The sequence below is a fragment of the Eupeodes corollae genome, chromosome 3 (assembly GCF_945859685.1).
Source record: "Eupeodes corollae chromosome 3, idEupCoro1.1, whole genome shotgun sequence".
In the NCBI taxonomy this organism is placed as follows: Eukaryota; Metazoa; Arthropoda; class Insecta; order Diptera; family Syrphidae; genus Eupeodes; species Eupeodes corollae.
Window position 1 is genome coordinate 24,523,133 of NC_079149.1, and position 21,510 is coordinate 24,544,642.

General features: G+C 36.8%; 2 protein-coding genes across 2 annotated transcripts; one reads left to right on the forward strand and one right to left on the reverse strand.

Annotated features, from left to right (window-relative positions):
- Nucleotides 1–10,650: 10,650 nt before the first annotated feature.
- LOC129951866 (uncharacterized) lies at nucleotides 10,651–13,191 on the reverse strand. The gene has a single exon (XM_056064215.1). The coding sequence runs from the start codon at nucleotides 12,915–12,917 to the stop codon at nucleotides 11,205–11,207; it is 1,713 nt and encodes a 570-aa protein (XP_055920190.1). The 5' UTR covers nucleotides 12,918–13,191; the 3' UTR covers nucleotides 10,651–11,204.
- A 6,500-nt stretch (nucleotides 13,192–19,691) lies between these two features.
- LOC129950378 (piggyBac transposable element-derived protein 3-like) lies at nucleotides 19,692–20,870 on the forward strand. Its single transcript, XM_056062321.1, has one exon. The coding sequence runs from the start codon at nucleotides 19,692–19,694 to the stop codon at nucleotides 20,868–20,870; it is 1,179 nt and encodes a 392-aa protein (XP_055918296.1).
- The last annotated feature ends 640 nt before the right edge of the window (nucleotides 20,871–21,510 follow it).

Sequence of the window (21,510 nt, forward strand, 5' to 3'; positions counted from 1 at the left end):
GAGAAAAAAACTAAACGAGATAACCAACTCCGACGGTTGCTCTCTTTTTGACTACAAGCTGCGATTTGCAAATAAACTTGCATATGTATTAACTGCAAATAAAAAAATTAGGGGAACAAATACTTATGCAAGAATATGTGCATACTCCCCCTACATGACACCTTTGAAAAATGGCGGATGAAGTCAGCAGTTCAGAAGTGTTTAAAAGAAAATTCAAAATTGTGGATGAACAATTTTTTGGTACTCTCATTGTGTTCGTTTGGGAGTAATATCATTCGAATATGAAGTGAAATTAATTACTCTTGTTAGATGCCAGAATAATAAAGATTTAGAAACAATTCTAAATTACGCATTTAAAAAAATATAAGTTAGTTATTTGAAGACAGTTTTAATCATTGAGTAAGTAAAATAAATCAGGTGGTGCAACAGTCCAATGAGAATTGGGACCTAGAAACATAAAACTCTGAAAGCACTACAACTATTATTATTATTTTTTTTTATTATTATTAATAGGTTTATGCGTTTAATTTTCGCTCAGAGGGAAAGTTCTAACTACAGTTTTTTCTGAAAGTGCATTGTGGCTTATTCATAGATGTTTGCTAAACTTTTTAGGCTATTCATAAATAAATGCAAATCTAAGTTAAGGGCTAAGCCTGAATAACTATAAACATAGAAAATGCTGTGTTCAAGTAATTATTATCGCAGCAAAATTTTATAATTAATTTTGTTGGTGTATAAAACAGCTGAATGACTAATTCATGACAAATAAATGTTACGTTAACACTATGTTCCAGAAAATATCGATTGATACCGCAATTGCAGAAGATATGGATATTTTATATAAATATTCCCGGTAAATTGAAGACCTTTATTATTTCCGCCTATTATAATTAATTCGATGTAAAATAATTCAATGCAGTATATTTTAGATAAAACAGCAATTAAGTTGTTAGTTAAGGATTACTATTGAAATAAACATAACATACATTTATAAAAAAAAATGTACTTGTTCATAACAAATAAAGTCTAGTCTAAGAAATCTTAACCTTGTTACACTCTTTCTGAACACATCTTTTCTGGTTTTGGTAGTTAATGCCATCTATCTGTAACTTAAAGAAAGAGAAAAGAAAAACAAATTCACCACAATCTACCGTTATAACGTTTACCGTAATTTATTGACAAACGAAAATTGTTTGCTAGAATTAATTTGTGAAAACCAGAGAGAGAAAAAAAAATTTCAAATGTCTCAATTCTCTCTACTCTCCGAGGTGAAAACATGTATACACCGATACGAATTAAATACGCTATAAAAAATGAGAGTAAGAGTTTTCAAAGGGACGGAGACGAAGAAATTTAGCTCTCTTGATTAGTTTTTTCTCTCTGCTAGAAAGTAAGACAAGCTTCTAGTCTCTGATTGGCCAGCTGCCAAAAAATTGCCTTCCAATTAAAGCAACTTTATAGGAAAGTTGACTGGAAAGTTAGTCAAGAAAATTCTCCCTAACTATGTATGAAGTCAAGCCAACTTACATATGTCAAAATTACAATTGATCATGTTTTTTCATTCGACTGCATATTTCCATTTAAAGTTTTGTCTGAAAGGGATCCTTGTAAAATTGGAAAATTTGCTCGGATGCCACCCACACTGATAACTTCCCAACCCGTCTGTCGATTTGCCTTGCTTAAAAGTTTGTAGGTTTTCGTGTTGGGTTAAAAAAGTTTACAGTTGAATTATTCTTAAAAATTTTTAAATTACCAACACTATTTTTCATATCAAGAATTAATTTAGTTTGAAAATCTTACTTACTTACTTAAGGTGGCGCTACAGTCCTGTGTGAACTAGGGCCTCACCCAACAAACTTCTCCATCTAGCTCGGTCCCTAGCTAGATGTCTCCAGTTTCGCGCTCCAAGTTGGGTGAGGTCACCTTCCACTCGTGCGGGCCACCTGATCCGCGGTCTTCCTCTACTGCGCTGTCCTGTGGGTGCGGATTCGAAGACTTTCCGGGCCGGAGCATTGGTTTCCATGCGCTCTACGTGACCCAGCCATCTTAGTCGTTGGACTTTTACTCTTCTTGCTAAGTCTACGTCGCTGTACAGCCCGTACAGTTCGTCGTTCCATCTTCTCCTCCACTCCCCTTCGATGCATACGGGACCGTAGATCACACGAAGAACTTTTCTCTCGAAGCGACCTAAGGTGCTTTCATCCGCTTTTGTCATGGTCCCTTATCATCCCCGTCCATGGACGGGGATGATAAGGGTCTTATATAGCAACACTTTGGTCCCTCGAGAGAGGACATTACTACTCAATTGCTTTCTTAGTCCAAAGAAACAGCGGTTAGCAAGAGTTATTCTGCGTTTGATCTCAGCGCTGGTGTTGTTTTCTGCGTTTACAGCGGAGCCTAGGTAGACGAAGTCCTTGACTACCTCAAAGGTACGTCTGTCGATTGTGACGTTTTGACCAAAACGTCGGTGTTGTATGTCCTTTCTAGACGACAGCATGTACTTTGTTTTGCCCTCATTAACCGTTAAACCCATTTTTGCCGCCTCTGCCTCAATACTCACAAAAGCCCCATTGACATCACGCTGAGTTCTTTCCATCTTCCATCAGCATATGCTAGTTAGGATAGGCTTTTGACGTGTTGACGTGTGAGCTTTGCACTATTCTTTCAAGCACGATGTTAAAAAAATCACATGACGGCGCATCACCTTGTCTAAAACCTTTTTTGACATCAAAAGGTTCTGTTAAGTTGTTTTCAACCTTTATGGAGCAGCGTGATTTTCCATGGTCACCCTGCACAAACGGACGAGTTTGGTAGGGATGCAAAACTAGACATGGCTCTATACAGCTCGTACCTGTAGATGCTGTCATATGCGGCCTTGAAATCGATGAAAAGATGGTGGGTGTCGATTTGGTGTTCTTGAGCTTTTCCAGGATCTGCCGTAATGTGAATGTTTGATCAACTGTGGACTTTCCTGGTCTAAAACCACACTGATAAGGACCTATCAGGTTGTTGACGATGGGCTTTAGACGTTCACATATTATGGCAGAGAAGATTTTATAGGCGATGTTAAGTAGACTTATTCCTCCATAGTTGGTGCAGTTTAGAGGGTCTCCTTTTTTCAGGATCGGGCAAACAATACTGAGGTTCCATTCATCGGGCATGTTTTCTTCCGACATGCTCCTAACCAACTTATCTCCAGCTGCTTTAAAGAGCTCGGCATTCAAGCCATCTGCTCCAGCGGCTTTATTAGACTTCAACTTAGATATGGCAATCTTTACTTCGTCTAAGTCGGGAGGACGGGATTGTTGGCTTTCGTCGTCTATATCGAATGGGTCATCCTGCCTGACAGCGGGATTCAGTTCTTCGTCGCCGTTATACAGTCTGCAGAAGTGGTCCTTCCATATCCTCAGCATTGACTGCGGTTCCACTATGATGTTTCCGCTTTCGTCTTTGCAGCCTTCCGTTCTAGGTTTATGTACCTGTGAATTTCGTTTCACCTGTTGATAAAACTTTCGAACCTCATTCCTGCTTTTATACCTCTCAACATCTTCGACCGCACGCTTCTCATGCCCTCTCTTTTTCCTTCTGAAAAGTCGGCGTTCCTCTCGCCTCTTCTGCTCATAGAGCTCACGAGCAGCTCTCGTCCTTTTATGCAGCGCCGCTTTGCGTGCCTGTTGTTTGGCTGCATTTGCCTGCCGACATTCCTCATCAAACCAGGGGTTCCTTGTTGGTGGCTGTTTGAAACCCAGCACATCAGAGGCGGCTTCTCTGATTGCATCTTGGCAATGTTGCCACTGGTTTTCGATACGTTGTGTTGGCGGCAGAGAACTTCGAGAGAGGTTACTTGTCACTCGGTCGGAAAAGGATTTGGCGATCTCTGGCGATTGTAGCCGTTCGACGTTGTATCTTCTCCCAGCACCTCCCTGTTTTGCCTTGGGTCTGGAAATCCGAAGTGCTACCCTGGTTACAACAAGGTAGTGGTCCGAGTCGATGTTAGCTCCTCGGAAAGTTCGTACATCCATAATGCTGGAAGCGTGTCTGGCGTCGATCGCAATATGGTCAATCTGGTTGACGGTAGATTGATCTGGAGAAGTCCAAGTTCCTTTGTGGATGTTGAGGTGTGGAAAACGCGTACTGGCTACCATGACGTTTCGCCCCGCAGCAAAATCTATGAGCCTGAATCCATTGTCGGAAGTGATGTCGTGCAGGCTGTTTTTCCCGATTATTTCACCAAAGATGTCTTCCCTTCCTAGCTTGGCATTAAAATCGCCCAGGACTATTTTAATATCGTAGCTAGGGCATTGCTCATAAGTTTTGTCTAGGAGCTCGAAGAACATATCTTTGGTGTTGTCATCTTTCTCTTCTGTGGGGGCGTGCGCGCATATCAGGCTAATGATGCCGAATTTAGCCTTGATGCGTATGGTCATGAGGCGCTCATTGATGCACCTATAGCTCAAGACTTCTTGCCTAAGTCTGGCTCCAATGACGAATCCGCATCCAAATAAGCGCTGTTGGTTTTCGTGGTAGCAGTCACCATAGTAAATATCGCATCCCATCGTATTTCCTGGATGGCGTTGATATCTGCTTTATATCGTTCTAGGGCCTCCGCTAATTCTTCGGCCGCACGTGGTCTGTTAAGGGACATAACATTCCACGTGCATATCCGAAGTTCGTTGTCCTTTATTCGTTTGCGTTGGTTGTCAACAGTAAATCCGTCCGTATCCGAGGCTTGTTGGTGCTTCGCAACTTTGAAAGCTTTTACGTGGCCAGGAAGTCACCCCGACGCACAACCCCCAACCTGGAGGGCCAGATCCTAAGTATAACTCCAAGGATGGGGAGCCGGATAAAACCGCTCCTTACAGGCCTGGGCTCCGAATAAGTCGAAGAAGCCCTATAAGGTGTTCACTAAGTAGTTCAACCTTACTGGAACTGTAGACGCCACCGTTGATCCCATCTCGGGAATTCCTCCGCTGCCGTCTGGATAAGGAGAGGTGCCTTAGTGGAAACACCTCTCCCCACCTCTCTCGTTTGCTGCCCCCAACAACTTTCCACTGGGGTTGGAACCCAATCTCCAGTTGAGGTACTAGGCACCCGATGTTCACCACGTGGAGGTGAGAGTAGGAGTTGATAGACAGAGGTTGGTTTTAAGAAAAAACCTGTGGACGCTTGTGTCCTCTTGAATGCACATGTCTACCATTTGAACATCTAGTTTTGTTTAATAGATTTTTAGTCGAAAACAAATTTTTATCAATTTTAGTAGAATTTTTTTATGAGAAAACGGACTGTTGGATTAAAAAAAAAAAACTACTGAATTTGGAAAAAATACTTTCTGTGAAATAAAAAATACTTTGAAGGCAATATTTTGAATTTTTGAAAAGTTATTTTAGGCGTTTACTTTCGCCTACTTTACTGCTTTATTTTTCTCAAAATTTAACTGAATCTTTACAACAATACTTTTTAAAAGATAAAGGTAGTTTAATGTAGCCAATGCCTCAAAGTTTTGAAAAGATATTTGAGTCCAAAATCAATTTTTACCAACTTTTTTTTGTTTAGGTTTTTATTTTTTTTTGTAAAAAACTGTCAATTCGATTTTTCTCAAAACTTTTCCGAATGTTGACAACATTATTTTTTATAAGTTAAAATAATTTGGAAGCCAGAATCTCAAAAATTTTGAAAAGATGTTTGAGTCAAAAACCAATTTTTACCAACTTTGCTACAGCATCTTCCAGGTTTTTATTTTTTTTGTAAAAAACTGTCAATTCGATTTTTCTCAACATTTTTCCGAATGTTGACAACATTATTTCTTATAAGTTAAAATAAGTTGGAAGCCAGAATCTCAAAATTTTGAAAAGATGTTTGAGTCAAACCCCAATTTTTACCAACTTTGAGTGATTATTTTTAGGTTTTTAGTTTTTTGTAAAAAAAACTGTCACTTCAATTTTTCTAAAAAAAATATCCGAATGTTTGAAGACATACATGCCTATTACAGATGTTGTCTCGTTTTTTCGACGACTCTTGATTTCTCTGTCGTCTCATTTTTTAAGTGGCATTCCATAAGTTCTTCGACGCGACGAATTTGTACAAATTTTCAAATGATGCAAAAGTAACAAACATCTGTCAAAATGAAACTAAAGTCTAAATAAAAAATGATTGTTAAATGCTTAACAAATGCGGTTTTATTTAATTATTGGTAAATAAAGAAGTAATTAAAATGATAAGTGTTGAAATGTATTACAACACGAGTAGCGATAGTGATGATGAAGAAGGTGGAGTGCAAACTTTTGAAAAAGCACAATTAATTATAAAAAGAAATCAGATAAGCAGATACGTTGTTTTTTTCTTGCAGGACCTTCAGTTTCATGTTACTGTTCCGGTTGTTGCTGATCCAAAACTTCACCCTCCAATTCGACGGAGCTACCTTACATTTGGAAGTAAATTAGGCTGGGATACACCAATTGAATTTCCGTTTGGGTTTAACCATTGTTTGTATTTAAGCAAATTTGCTACAGCATCTTCCAGCGGAGATAAAATTTGTAACTCCTCTAGTTGCTGTTATTTCTTTTGAATTGTTTATTATTTTCTTCTTCACTTTGAACTTTAAGTCTGCAAGCATTAAAATATTTTTTACATTAATGAAATAAGCGATTCAAACCTTTTGCCACCCATCTTCATCTCTTACTGGAAGACCCTTGCTGTTCAGCTACTCAGATATGGAATTCCATTTCCTTTTTATGTCAGTTGTGTTCATTACCTTCAAAAATCCCCTTGCTAACTGTTTGTTGCTCTCTATCAGCTCGACGAGGGCCTGGAACTGATTCTGATTTGTTAATTTCAACTGCAAATGTGAATAAATATTTCGTTTTTATTTATCGCAAATAAAGTATTAATAAATTCCATAAAATAAATTATTTAACAAGGGAACTTACAGTTTTGCGAACTTCCCTTTCTTCGTGGCGAGCAAATTTTCAAACGAGAGATACCATCGTTTTTTTTCATTGTCGTCGTTTCCTTTTGCCTTAGTGCTGAATGAAAGCGTTCAACACACTTGACGTTTACACACGACAACAAAACTAGTGACGAAAGTTGAAAACGACTTATGGAATGCAGATTGTGCGTGTCGTATATTTTGCTGTCATTTACGACATCGGTAATAGGGGTGATAATCTCAAGTTTTTGAAAATATATTTGAAGCAAAATTCAATTTTTACCAACTTTGAGTGAAGTTTTTTAGGTTTTTATTTTTTATAAAAAAACTGTCGATTTGATTTTTCTCAAAATTTTACCAACATTTTTTATTCGTAAAATTTCGAGGATACACATTTTTTTTCAGTTTTTTTGATTTATAAAAAAAACGCTAATTGGATTTTTTTCCAAAAACATACTTGTTTGGTATCACGTTACAATATATAATATAAAATTTAATTCTAAGTCTCCAGCGTCATTAGTTCGTGAGACATTTTGGGTTTCTTAAACTGCTATGGTAAAAAAAACCACCCACGCAATTTTCTTGAGAGCCCTTTTTGCATCTTTCTGCATTATTATCTGTATAACAAAATTTATTTAAAGTCGATATCTGTTCTGGTTCTTGGGCTATGGACGACGAAAAAAACGTCGTGCACAGACGTCTTTCTAAAAATCTTTTATTTCGACTTTAGGGACCTTGAAACGTCGAGAAATTTCAAAAATTTTCAATTCGACAAATCGGGCCCATTACAATAACTTTCTATGGGAAAATATTTATTAACAATACAAAATGCAAGTCGTGAAGGACTTGTAAATAGCTTGCTGAGGAGTGTTTTGTAGACAATAATGTTTTTGATAATTTTTGTAAGATAATCTAAAGGTATAGGTTAGTGAAGTAAAACTCCATGTTTAAAATGCATGTCACTTAAAAAACTAGCTAGTTGCCTTAGTCAAAATTTACGTTCAAAGAATGAAGTTAAAAAAACAGTTAAGAGTATTACTACATATTCTTTTTATTACGAACGTTACTTTAATTGGGGGTAACTGGAGTGTTTTATTTAACAAACAAAAATGTGTGCTGAGCCACCTTTCTACTACAAAACTTCACACATCCTGTCCAAATAATTTAGCGAAATCAAGCTCTAAGCCAATTCGATGGCTTGGGTTAGTTCGGATATAGTTGAATATTGTTTCCCTGAACCGTATACTTGACGTATCAGCCATCTCCAAACTTTTCTAAGATATTCAATTCCGGTGAGTAGGGCGGCCAGCTTAATAGCTCCACATTTTGGCTCTATATATATGTACGATTTAACCTACCAGGGCTGTGAGTATTAGCGCATTACAATGTTGATAAATCCATGGCAGAGGTCCAAAAAGGGTTTGAATGTATAGAAAGGCCTTAATTGTTGTTGACACAAACCGGGACCTTCCAAATTATTTTTGATCGGAGAAGACCACTCGGTGCCACTCAGAAGTCCAGGTAACATGTGCGCGGCGAAAACTGAGGCGTTGCTCTTTTCGAACTGGGTTAAGCTGTGGCTTCTTCTTGATTTTAAGTATTTTTATGTGTTTAGTTTTCGAAATAACACGACGCATGGTTGTTAAACTTGCTTTAACACCACGTTTGCCAAAGAGACGTGAGAACTTGAAAATTTGGATATCACGTATAGGATTTTCTCGACTTTTTTTTTGGCTATTTTGGCAATAGATAAGCCAGCGTCCTTGTATGCTTTGGTTAGTCCTTTTTCCGCCTCGGTCAACACTTTTCTCCGATCCTTTTTAGGTTTTTTTTTTTTAAATTAAATAATCGAAATTTACAAAATAGTTCGATCAATGAAAAATACAATTCCGCGTGACAAAGATAACGAAACGGTTAAACTATATGCATGGCCTATTCAAGTGGCGCAAAAATATTGCTTTAATTTAGACGAAAGCTAACATAAAGTAGAAAAAAAAATATAACGGCTTTTTTCCAGAACTTGCAATTTATCATAGACAAAAAAAGAAAAGAGTTGAAAAAAGATAACGGGCAAAGTACCATTATTTTATCATTCCGCTTTTGAGTTATAAGCTGCATACTTTTTGAAATGTCAATTTGACTTTCAGAAAATATGTCTATGCATAAGGGCGCCAGCCTGTTTTTTATATTTTTCCTAGTTATACTTTTTTATAGCAGCAAGCATTGAATAAAAATATGAAAGAAATCGGACATGAGCATTCTTTTTTCAATAAGCCCTCAAAAAGTACCAACGAATGTTTTGAAAACATGAATTCGTACAGTTTAAGATTATATTTTTCATTAACTCTTCATATATAACCAAAACTAAGTAATTCATTTTAAATTTTCTCTTGTATTATTTTTTTAAGAAAATAATGGTTAGGTTCAGACATACGGACTTCATTTGCACTCAACTGCATTCTTTGAACGTACATTTTGGCCAAGACAACTAGTCGGAACCTTACTTCACAAGTCCTACCTTATGTTGATTGTGCAAAAACTAAGAAAAGTATCATTGTCAAACCTCAGGCAAGCTAAAAGACCAACACGATTGGACAAGTCATTTTTCGGCTACCAATTTAAATGCTTTTGGAAACAACTGAACCTCCATTGTTCTTAAGGACCTTAAAACTACATTTTTACTACATTATCAAGTTGATGGAAATGGACAAAGAAAGATTGCCGAGAAAAGAACGTACAAAGATTTTGCCATCCAGGGGTAATCTAGTCAAAAAGTGGGAGGAGTTGGCTCTTAGCTTAGGTGAAAGTAATCGAATTTTGACCCGGTATAAGCCTTTCAGCTCTAAGACAATTTTAAAACAATAAAAGAGAAGTTAAGCCATGTCGCGTATAGAAGTTTAAATAGGAAGCTCAATCTTCGCAACATAGAATGATTTACAGTCAAATAAACTTAGATCTTCAAGAACGAACATACCTCCTCAGCCGTTTCCCCATAAAGTATTATAAATGTTATATTTAAAGTTAGAGGCGAACTATTAAATTTAAATTACATTCCGCATCGACCAGATCTGCCGATCCTATGCCACCTTTGCAATCTTAATGAGAGAGAAGATGTACACCACTTCATTGCATGTTGTACTGTTTTGAAAGAGTTTCGTATACAATATTTTGGAGCAGCTGTGATGGAATTGGCCGAAACATTGGAAGTTCTGAATGGAAAAGTAGGCTGGAAAATTGTATATAAATATATTACAACCGCATTGCGCTATAGACAACTAACCCGCCAAGGAGACTTTTAATTAAACAACTAGGTTAATTATACAATTAAACTTAAACACATTGTCAATCTGGTAGACGGCCACTGGCAAAACCATATTTAACTTGTGAACATAGTATGAAAATTGTTATTTTTAAATCCATTTTTCTAAAAAAGTTTTCCTAACTTCTAATAAAAGCTGTGGTTTGATGCCCAACTACGCCATTTTCAAACCTTTATCAAATTTATTTCCTGATTTTAGGAGCAAACAGATGTTACGGATTCTTTTTTTTCAAACTGTAAGTACCATAAGGTCGTAGGACCACTTCTTGATATGCCTTCTAGTTCAAATGGTTGGTAAAACCAGTTTTTGATAAAACCAACCAATTTATACTTGTAATATATTCTATGGAACAACAATTCAGTATAGCAGCAGAAAACAAACAACAACCAAAACCATTTACAGCTTAAGAGATTTTTATTTTAATGTCTTTACGATACATCGTTTAAATAAAAAATAATCATTTATTATTATTCTGTTTATCCATTTCTAATAGCTAAACGATAATAATATATATTTTTGTTTTTAATTTGTATTTTAGCAACTACAATTTATTTTTTGTTTTTTAGGTTCCTAAATTTAATTAATTTTCTTTTGTTGGTATATTTTTTTTGCTACAATAAAATGTCGGGTCTGGTTTTTTATTTATAGTTTAGGAAATATGATTTTGTATGCTTAAAGGTATGTATATATGTATGTTAAACAATATCTGTCAAAATAATGTTGATTTGGAAAAATAATAATATACGGATACGGATGCTAAGTAATTAATAAGTAATATTTAAATCTTCGTTTGATTTCGCAATTTCCTTAAAAAATATTTTGTATGCAAATTTTTATTATAATATTTATGTGTGTGTGTGGAGGGGGGGGGGGGGGGGTTGAGTTGTTGTTATTGGTAGGAGGGGGATATAGAGCATTCTTTTTCACGCACGGACGAATGTTTTCGAGAGAATTTACAACTAATCTTCGACCTCTTCGTTGATAGTCGTTGTGGTCGTGTAGTGCCCACCCTGTGGTGAGTAATGTGACTGATGAGCCGAACTTGTTGCATGGATTTCCGTTGGGGCTCCATGGCAGTCTACCGATGATATGACAAACGTTTGTGGCTGCTGTTGCTGCTGACTACTCGTAGCAACAATAGTTGCCGCCTGACTGCTTGAACCGCTGTGTCTAAGGGGATAGATGTTGGAGCGAGACACGACAGGCATTGGAGCTCCGCTCATACCATACGGTGCCGGATAGGGATACTTGAGCTGTTTCATTTGGCCTTCGAAGAGTATGTCATGGATGATCTTCTCAGCGTACATCGCTTGTTGGGGTTCCATGTTGCGCACCTTGTGCGCCACAATTTTTCCAAACATAGAAAAGTTGTCTTCGGGCTGAGTTTCGGGGGCATTCATTTTGCTGCACGCCAGCGTTAGCAGTTTCTCAAAATCACTGGACGTGCAATCGATTTTAACCTTCTTTGACGCCGGAGGAGAAGGATCTTGAGCAACTTCGTAGCTGTCGGTGGCGTTGGTACTAAGTTGAGATTGGGATTTGTTTGAACAAATCGAGATCGTTCTCCGTCGGATCGCAGAATGTTGATTACCCCCACTAACACCAACACCACCACCTACACCGCTTACAGCTCCTACACCGCCTACACAGCTTAAACTACCTGCTTCCGAAGTTTCGCTGCCCTGCTTCGGAACAGGTTGGATTGTAATTGACGAAGGAAGGGCAATCTGAGTTTGAGTCTGGGAGTGGGTGTGGGCCGAGGAGTTGTGAACTGAATTTGAGAGATCATGATGAATTATTGTCGTTGTCATCGGTGCCGTGGGAGCGGAGCTGCTGACTGACGTTATTATAGGCGTCGTACTATGGGACTGTGCAGGAGGCGTTGAAGGTGTCGAATGGGGAGGGGCCATGCGGATATAATTGGTTTGAATGGTTTCTATCGGCTTGGACGATTGATTGACCGGCCAAATTATTTTATATCCCTCTTCCTCCTCGTCACTATGTTGCACATCCGTGTGATAGACGACTCCCCCAGACTCCTTCACAGATTCCTCGGCCACTGATATGTCTTCGGAGTGGCAATTTTGAGACTCCTCTTGTTGCTGTAAGTCCTCGTGCTCTATTTGCTGTTGTTGCGTCTCGTCCTGGTCCAGTTCGATGATCTCCTCCTCCGGTTGATGCTGCTCCTCTCCCCCATTTGATGTGTCTATAGTCTCGATTGTTATGTCCATCTGCTCGGGCTTGATAACTGGCAACTTGTTCTTAAAGACAGGTGGACTCGCCTTTCGCGTTATGACTTTCGTCATTTTCATTTCCTTAAGTTTCTCAGCCAACTTTATACGATTCGCAGGCTTCTCTTCCTCCATCAGAAACATCAAACTCTCGAAGTATCTCCGCTTGGGACAGTACGATTCCTCCTTACCCGATTTATTGTTCTTGCATTCGGTGTACTTTTTTAGTTGGTGTCGAAAAGCACACCGCAAATTGTTGATCTTCTGCTTGGTGCGTTCGATGTTGTAGAGTTCGCCGTGTTTGGACGCGACTTCTATCAGTTTCATGTAAGCCTCTTGGCGACGGGTGCGATTTTTATAGTTTGTTGAATTGGCTTTCCATAAACATGGTTGGTTCTTGTATTCTTCGATAAAATCATCTATAAAATCATTTGTAGACATTCTGGCGCGGTGAATGCAGATTGGGATTGGAAATTGCTTTTGTTAATTGTGATTATTGTGATGCTTTAGCTTCCGCTTCCGTATTTGGTGCACTTTTCACTGAAAAAAACACTCGGGGACACTTAAATTAATTTAATCGAATGTGAGGAACATTTTTCTCACTTATTAAATGCAGTTTTTTGATTTAAACTCTAAAGAAAAATTAAAACAAAACAATAAACAGATATACACCGACGGTGAAGTGAAGAGGATTTTTATTCGCGGCCATATATAAAATGACATTTGTGACAGTTGATGAGAAAATTGACGCTCTTTTGTTATTTTTATTTTTTATTTTTGTGGAAGAAACATTTGCACCGCTGTACAGGTTTCTTAAGTGGATTGTAAAATTTGTTATAAGTAATTTTTACTTTGTTATTCTATACAAAAAATAAAGTGTTTATTTAAATGTATTTATTTGAATCAAAATAAGAAAGTTTTTATCTTTACATTCAAAGCAAAAATATATTTGTAGTTTTATTTATTTTTAAATTACTTGACTAAAGCTTTTTGTGGAATGTGGATACTACGTAAATAACACTGCTCAAAACAAATTACTAGACGTGCTACTCTAAAGCATAAGTCTGTTCCTTTTTCTATGTTTAAAAAATAAAAATTGTACACTACAATTACAAATACTAATTATGAATGGTTGCAAAAACTGGTATCTAATAAAAAAAAAACGAAAGATTATTCAATTACTCAAAAACTCAATTAAAATAATAAGACAACAATGGTTCTGCATTTTACTTTCACTCGAAGTGAAATCAAAAAATAGAAAATAGTAAAATAAATAAATTAGGTGGCGCAACAGTCTATGAAGAAGCAGGGCTTAGTGACTTACAACTCTCAACCATTCCTGTGTGCGAGTAATGTTGTCAGGGATGGAAAGGGACCTACAGTTTATATGCCGAATCCGAACGGCTAATTTGAGAAAGCACTTTTCATGACAAGAATTACTCTTGGACGATTTGTCAATTCCTCGCAAGAGGTAGTACCAAAGAAAAAAGTTAGGGGGCACAGATAGGGATTGAACCCAAGATCCCTTGCAGGACAGTCAAACGCACAAACCATCACGCTACTGGTATACAAAAAAATTTACTTGATAGAAAAATCATTTTTAAAGACTGGTTAAAGCTTCTATTTAGTTTGGAGAATTTTCAAGTCAACCAATTTGGAAACACTGAAAACAAATATATTATATACTAATTTTTCAAATTCGATCTTACCTGATTTGAAGAACCTAGCACCACAACACTTGCTGCGGGGCAAAATGTCACGGTACGCGTTTTCCACGCCTTAACATCCACAAAGGAACTTGGAGTTCTCCAGATCAATCTACCGTCAACAAGATTGACCATATTGCGATCGACGGCAGACACACTTCCAGCATCATGGATGTACGAACTTTCCGAGATATCTTACATCGACTCGGAACACTAACTTTTTGTTTCCAAGGTTGCACTTCGGGTTTCCAGACCTAAGACAAAATAGGGGCATGCTGGAAAGAAATACAACGTCAAAAAGCTATAATCGCAAGAGATCGCCAAATCCTTCTCCGAATTCTCTGCCAAGGTAAGAATTAGTGGCAACATTGCCAAGATGCAGTCGAAAAAGTATTCGAAGTTTCAAACAGAAAACCCTTGTTTGATCAAGAATGTTGGAAAGCAAATGCAGCCAATAAACAGGCACCCAGAGCAACCGGAAGGATGCAGTCGGAAAAGTATTCGAAGTTTCAAACAGAAAACCCTTGTTTGATCAAGAATGTCGGAAAGCAAATGCAGCCAATAAACAGGCACCCAGAGCAACCGGAAGGACGATAGCTGCTCATGAGCTCGATGAGCAGAAGAGAAGAGAGGAACACCGACTTTTCAGTAAGAAAAAGATAGAGCATAAGTAGCCTGTTGCGAGGTTCAGAAGCAGAAATGTAGTTCGAAAGCTTTTGCACATGTGAAACGAAATCACAAGTGCATAAACCTCGAACCGAAGACTGCAAAGACGAAAGTGAAAACAATATAGTAGTACCGCACTCAATGCTAAGGATATGGAAAGACCACTTCTGCAGACTATATAACGGCAACTACGAATTGCATTTCGCTGTCAGGATGGATGATTTATTCAATATAAACGACGAAAGCCAACAACCGCATCTGCAATTTAGACAAATTAAAGATTGTCATATTCAAGTCTTATAACAAACCTCAGCATTATTTTTCCGATATGAGAACATCAGAGCTTCAAATATTTTTGAACAAATCGAGACCTTCCCGCCATTTTATCGTAAGCGACATTTTCAATAAAAACGACAACTTAATTATTAAAATTTGCCGTTTTTTTATTTTGGAGCTTATGATAAATTGGCGAGAAGGGCTCGAAATAAGAACAGGTGAACATGCCGAAAAACTGCTCACTTTTTACAAACAACATATTTTCCACCTTCCTTCGAGTACGCCACACTACCTACATGATCATGTTGGAAATGGGTTTATCGCCTTTATTCATAAAAACACTCAAGCTGCACGTCGATTACATCCTCAAAGCTTCGATATGATAAGTTATCGTCTTCCAAAGAAAGTAGTTCTTCAAACAATCCAATCCCGAAGTGAATGGTTTAATGAATGGATAGAACTAGCCGAACAGGTGGATGTTGACCTGAACTATAGTAAACTTGCCTCCGAGAAACCAACTTTATATACATACCCAAAAAAAATACATAAATTAAAAACTGATGTAAGGTGACAATGGGCAGGTTCAGGCGACATAAGAAACTTGAAAGTAAGGCAAGTTTCTAGCATCAGATTGGCCAGGTGCCATAAAATTGCCTTCCAATATAAATGCGCTCCCTTATACGTTGTCTGAACCTGCCTAATCAGTGCTGCAATAATACTCAATTGTTTAAGCCAAGTGATCAGATAAGTCATTTTTTTATTTATTAATTCCAGATATTACATACAAAATAGAAAAAGAATTACTTACAGTACTTTAAAAATGTAAAGGTGTCTCAAAGGTAGAATTCCCAAATCCTTGAATAAGGACCAACTTTCCGTTAATCGATTTTTGTTGCAAATTATTCTAATAAGATGTTTTTGAGCAATCAACAAGTGTCTTAAAGTACTAGCATAGAATGTGCAAGCCCATAATAAATTGAAGTTGAAACTCCTTTTGAGCAGAACGGTTTTAACAGATATATTTGTCTAGTTATGTTGAAAATATGATCTTTCCAGTTAAGATTAAAATCAATTGCAAATCCTAGATATTTAAAACTATGCACTGAAGCAATTTTGAAACAAGAATCGGAACAAGAACCAGCTGCTTGAAAATTATCTATACCACAACTATGTAAAGGAATGGTGAATTGTCTAGAATTCGACCCATGAAATATAAAATTGTGATTGCAAAGCTGATGACTAGAAGTTTTGAATGACATTATTTTAGTTTTTCACTAAGCAGTAGGAAAGCCATTCAATTGCAACCTAAAGAGACAGTTAATATAAACCAGAAAAAAAAAAACAAGGAGCCAAGTACGGAGTCCTGAGGTTCTGCGGATTTTAGATATCGAGCTTTACTAACAACACCATTAACTATTACTTTTTGAATTCTTTCTGTTAAACATGACTTCAGCCATTGAAAGATTATAAAATTTACCTAGCAGTAAATCATGATCAACCATTTCAAAGGCTTTAGTCATATCAACACAAATTTCGTGCATGTTTCCGAAGAACTTACCGATTTTATGTAACCTGTGCAACTTAAAACAACGCGAGGATGTTTTTCATTTTGTTGGACGATGTGTGATATTGAGAGAAATAAGAAGACTTATCCTAGGCAGTGACTTTCTTTCAAATACTGAAATCATAAGCCTTCTATAGGAAATGGATGCCACAAAATTATATGCATATTGCAAAACAGCACTTAAATATAGACATCACATTTTATATGAAGCGTTTTAACCTTTAGCTGCCTTTTCTTTTTATTTATTTATTTATTCGTCTATAAGTACAAACAACTTTCTTAGTCATATTTCCCTTATGATAAAAATAATAACAAAAAAGGGTAATTATAATATTGATAATTTTTAAAGAATACATAATATTATCTACAAATAATATTTACAAAATGAATTTAATTAATTATAACTCAAAACTTTTTGTTTGAATACATGTTTTGGAACTTTAAGTTCGATTATATCGGCATATTTGTTAAAAAGTAGGCAAGCTTTTTTTATAGGCTCATTAAGTCCGTAATTAGTCGAGTGTTGGGCTGTAAAGAAAAATGATTAACCCTCAAACAACGAGCTGGAGTATGTTTGATAAATAGTTCACGTATGTAATTCCGTACAATCAATATGACCAATTAAAATGTCTCTTGCAACTGAAATCAAGAAATAGGTTCTCCTAATCTCAAGAGGTTTTATATCAATCAATGCACACCGAGATGTATATTCTGGTAAGGGCAGGGTCCAATAAAGTTTCATAAGAGAATACTTCATAAACATTTTTTGAATCCTATCTATTCTATTGGAAGCGTTTTTGTAGTAAACTATATTCCAGAATAGGTCGAACAAAACTGATAAAAAGAGACTTAATTGTATAAAGACATTTAAATTCGCTTGAATTAAACAGAAATCCTCTTGACACGATGTAATCTACATGCATTCTAAAATCCAGTTTGGAATTGAATAGAACTCCCAAATCCTTATGATTAGAGACTCTTTGCAGGACACTCGCAGATAAACTATAGTCAAAGATAATATAGGATTGAAAGATCTAGTAAGCGTGAGAACACAACATTTATTGATATCCAATCCAAAATCATTTAAAAGGCACCATTTAGATAGTTGTTTTAAATCATCTTGGAGCTGTTTACCGTCATAGATTAAATTTATGAGCCTGATATCCAGTGAAACATCTGATAATGAAAATCTAGCGATTTGAGTTTATTCAATAATAATTCATGGTTTTCCCCGTAGAGGTAATATATTATTAAATTATAATATATTTCCTCTATGGCTTACCCTATCAAATGCCTTTGAGAAGTCAGTATAAATGGCATCAACTTGGCTTTTTTTTCAATTCCGTTTATGCAAAAATTTGTAAACAACGTAAGATTTGTAGCAGTGGATTATCCACTAACAAATCCATGTTGAAAGGGTGAGATATGGTTTTTAACTACATCATACATTTTAGTTTTTACCAAAGATTCAAAAACTTTATGGATGTAATGTGTGAACTCTTCCAAACATCAAAAAAAACACCATTGCTAAGCGATAAATTGAACATTTTTTGATGTGGTATGTTATTAGGAGGAAAACTCAAGTTATTGTCTAAATTGGCTAGGGCAGCGAGAATTTAATTTTCTGATAAGGACATTATACCAATATCAGTAATAGCTGTGATATCATAGTCAATCTCAGAGTGAACTGGATTGGTTAAGAAATTTTATTAAAAGAACGATGCAAATAAATTACATATCAGATTCAGATCACTGCTCCAAACTCCATTAAAACTCATAAAGGCAGAAATTTCTAAAGAAGTAGGCTTAGTATTTATATAACGCCAGAAACACTTTGATTTAGTTTTGGTAATTGATTCTAACGACCATACATACTGTCTATGCAAAAATTCAATTACATTATTTGAACAATTTAAGTTATTTATTGAGATACATTTTAATTTAATGCATAATGCCTTAAGCCTAGTACATACTTGTGAACCATCTCGTGAACCCATACAAATTTCAGTTTTTGGTTCACCAGTGAACTTGCTCGTGAAGCTGAGTGGAGAACAAAGTGGAGAGTTTTCGTTCACGGGCAATTCACGTGCAAAATGTACGGGAACTGTTGGTGAAGCTGAAGTCAAATGTTCACAACGTGTACTCACAAGTGTGTACCAGTGAGCAATGTCAAAAGTTCACTTTCTCCACTGGCGAACGTTCACTTCACGAGGAAGTATGTACTAGGCTTTATGGTGAATACTCGGCCCTATCGAGGTAACCGTCGGAGCGGAATTCTCTCGATTTCCTCCGAATCGGAGACATTTTGCTTTAAGGTAGTTGTACGATCAGCTGATCGGACATTCTCTCCGACAAAATTCAGCGCATGCAATTTGCATGCGATGCTTTGCGATGAAGTACTTGTTTTGTTTTATTCTTGACAGATGCAAACATACAATTTTCCGAAGTCCTCCGACAAGTTCTTGTTTCGGAAAGTGTTTTCTTTTTTTAAAAAAATATTTTTAAGAACCAAATACAAACACCATGAAATGAAGGCTTCTGATATTTTTGTTTTCAAATATATAAGTTTATTTTTAATAAATGTTTATGCATCAAAGTTGAGTTGAACTATTTCATTTCGAATTATCCCTTTACTGCATGGTGGCTCATATATGAGCCAACCTGTATTTTTGTCAATATTTTCCAGTTTTCAACTTATTCTGTTGTTTTGTACATACAGTGTGAAATTAGTAACATAAACGCTCTAAATTTTATTGATAAACGCCATCTGTGAACGAGTTTCGGCAACTAATTTTTTCCGTCAAACTCGTCACAAAGGGTGCAGTAGGAGAAATGCGTTTTTGAGAAATTCAAAATTGTATAAAAAATATAAAAATAAAATGTAGTGATTGAAAAAAAATATACCAGTAAAGCAAATAATATGAATATTATTGACAATGTGAATTTTTTCGATTTTATGAAGTAACAAGTACTTATAAGTTGAAAAAACGGTTTGGATCAAATATGGCACACCATGCAGAAATATACGTTCATTTGAACCAACATGCAATAAGAGCACAAAAGTTGAATATTTTTTTTACCTACATTCATACATATTTACGTGATATGGACCCACATCGGTTTTACGGAGGTATCCATACTACTATCCAAAATTTTCCCGACAACAGCAGTGACGAAGATCTATCGGATGATGAGCACGAGGTAAACAAAAATCTTCCGGCTCTATATATTCCAGAGTCTGATGAATCCGATTGGGAATTAGAGGATAATATTCCTCTATCCCAGATGATACCTCCCTCAAGTAGAAGTGCGAGAGCTGAAAAACCCCGATGGCGGGATGGGTTTTTGGAAAAAGGTGAACATGAAACCGCATTCACAGGTGATACGACATTACCTGAGGAAATAAGGAGCTTGGATACGCCAGTACAATTCTACAAGTACTTGTTTACAGACGAAATGTTCAAATATATAGAGCAAGAAACTATCCGATACTCCTGTGAAAAACGTCCCGAAAAGATTGCCCATATTACAGCAATGGAACTTGAACAGTTTGTTATAATATGCCTGTACATGTCCATCGTACAGTTACCATCAACTAGGTTTTATTGGAATGAAAGCCTAGGTTACCCAAAAATTAACTCTGTAATGGCATGTAACCGCTTCGAAGAAATAAAAAGATTCATACATTTCAACACCAATGTACCCAAAGGACAACCAGGACATGATCCCCTTCACAAAATAACACCATTCTTGGACCAAACAAGGCAGAGACTCCTTAATGTGCCTAGAGAAGAGTATATGGCAGTAGATGAACAAATCATACCAATCAAAAGCAGATCATCTATGCGGCAATACAACCCAAAAAAACCACACAAATGGGGATATAAAAAGTTTGTTCTCAGTGGTAGCTCTGGATTCAGCTACGACTTTGAACTTTATACTGGAGCCCAAGGACATGTAAAGTTGGTAACCGATTTGCCAAAGATTAGTACATCCAGTGACGGATTCAACTACAAATTATTCTTTGACACGTCCTTACCGCTGTTGACTTATCTTGCAAAGAAAGCGATTTTACCGCTAGGAACAATAAAAGCTAATTGGATTCCGGGATATAAAGTTCCTGCCGAAAAGGAATTGAAAAAAAGGAAGAGGTGCAACTGTGGAAAAACTGGTGACAATTGATAACCTGGATATTTCTGTGGTAACATGATTTGACAACAGAATTGTGAACCTTTCTTCGACATATGTCGGCAGCAAACCGTCTTCTGACGTCCAACGCTTAAACAAAAAAGAAAAGAGCTACCAAACTGTATCATGTCCAAAGGCTGTCATGGCATATAATCGGCATATGGGTGGAGTTGATCTGTTGGATGCTCTTCTTGGCTACTATAGAATACAAATTAGATCAAAAAAATTTGTCCACAGAATATTCTTCCACATGATCGACATGACAGCCGTGAATGCATGGCTATTGTACAGACGAACGCTTGATGGTTCTGAGGCGTGGCTGCCACTAGCAGATTTTAAGTGCGTGGTAGCCGAAGATTTATGCCATGCCCGCAAACCAAGTACAACAAACAAACGTGGACGACCCTCTTATGTTATGGAGAATTATCTACAATTGAAGAAATTGAAGGGACCTGTTGCCATAATGCCATAGCAGGACGTTCGATTAGATCAATTAGATCACCTTCCTGTTTGGACCACAAGACAGCGGTGCAAGGTTCCAGACTGCCCTGGAAGATCTTATGTGGAGTGCCGAAAATGCAAAGTAAATCTTTGTTTGAATGAGAAAAGAAACTGTTTCACGATATTCCATACT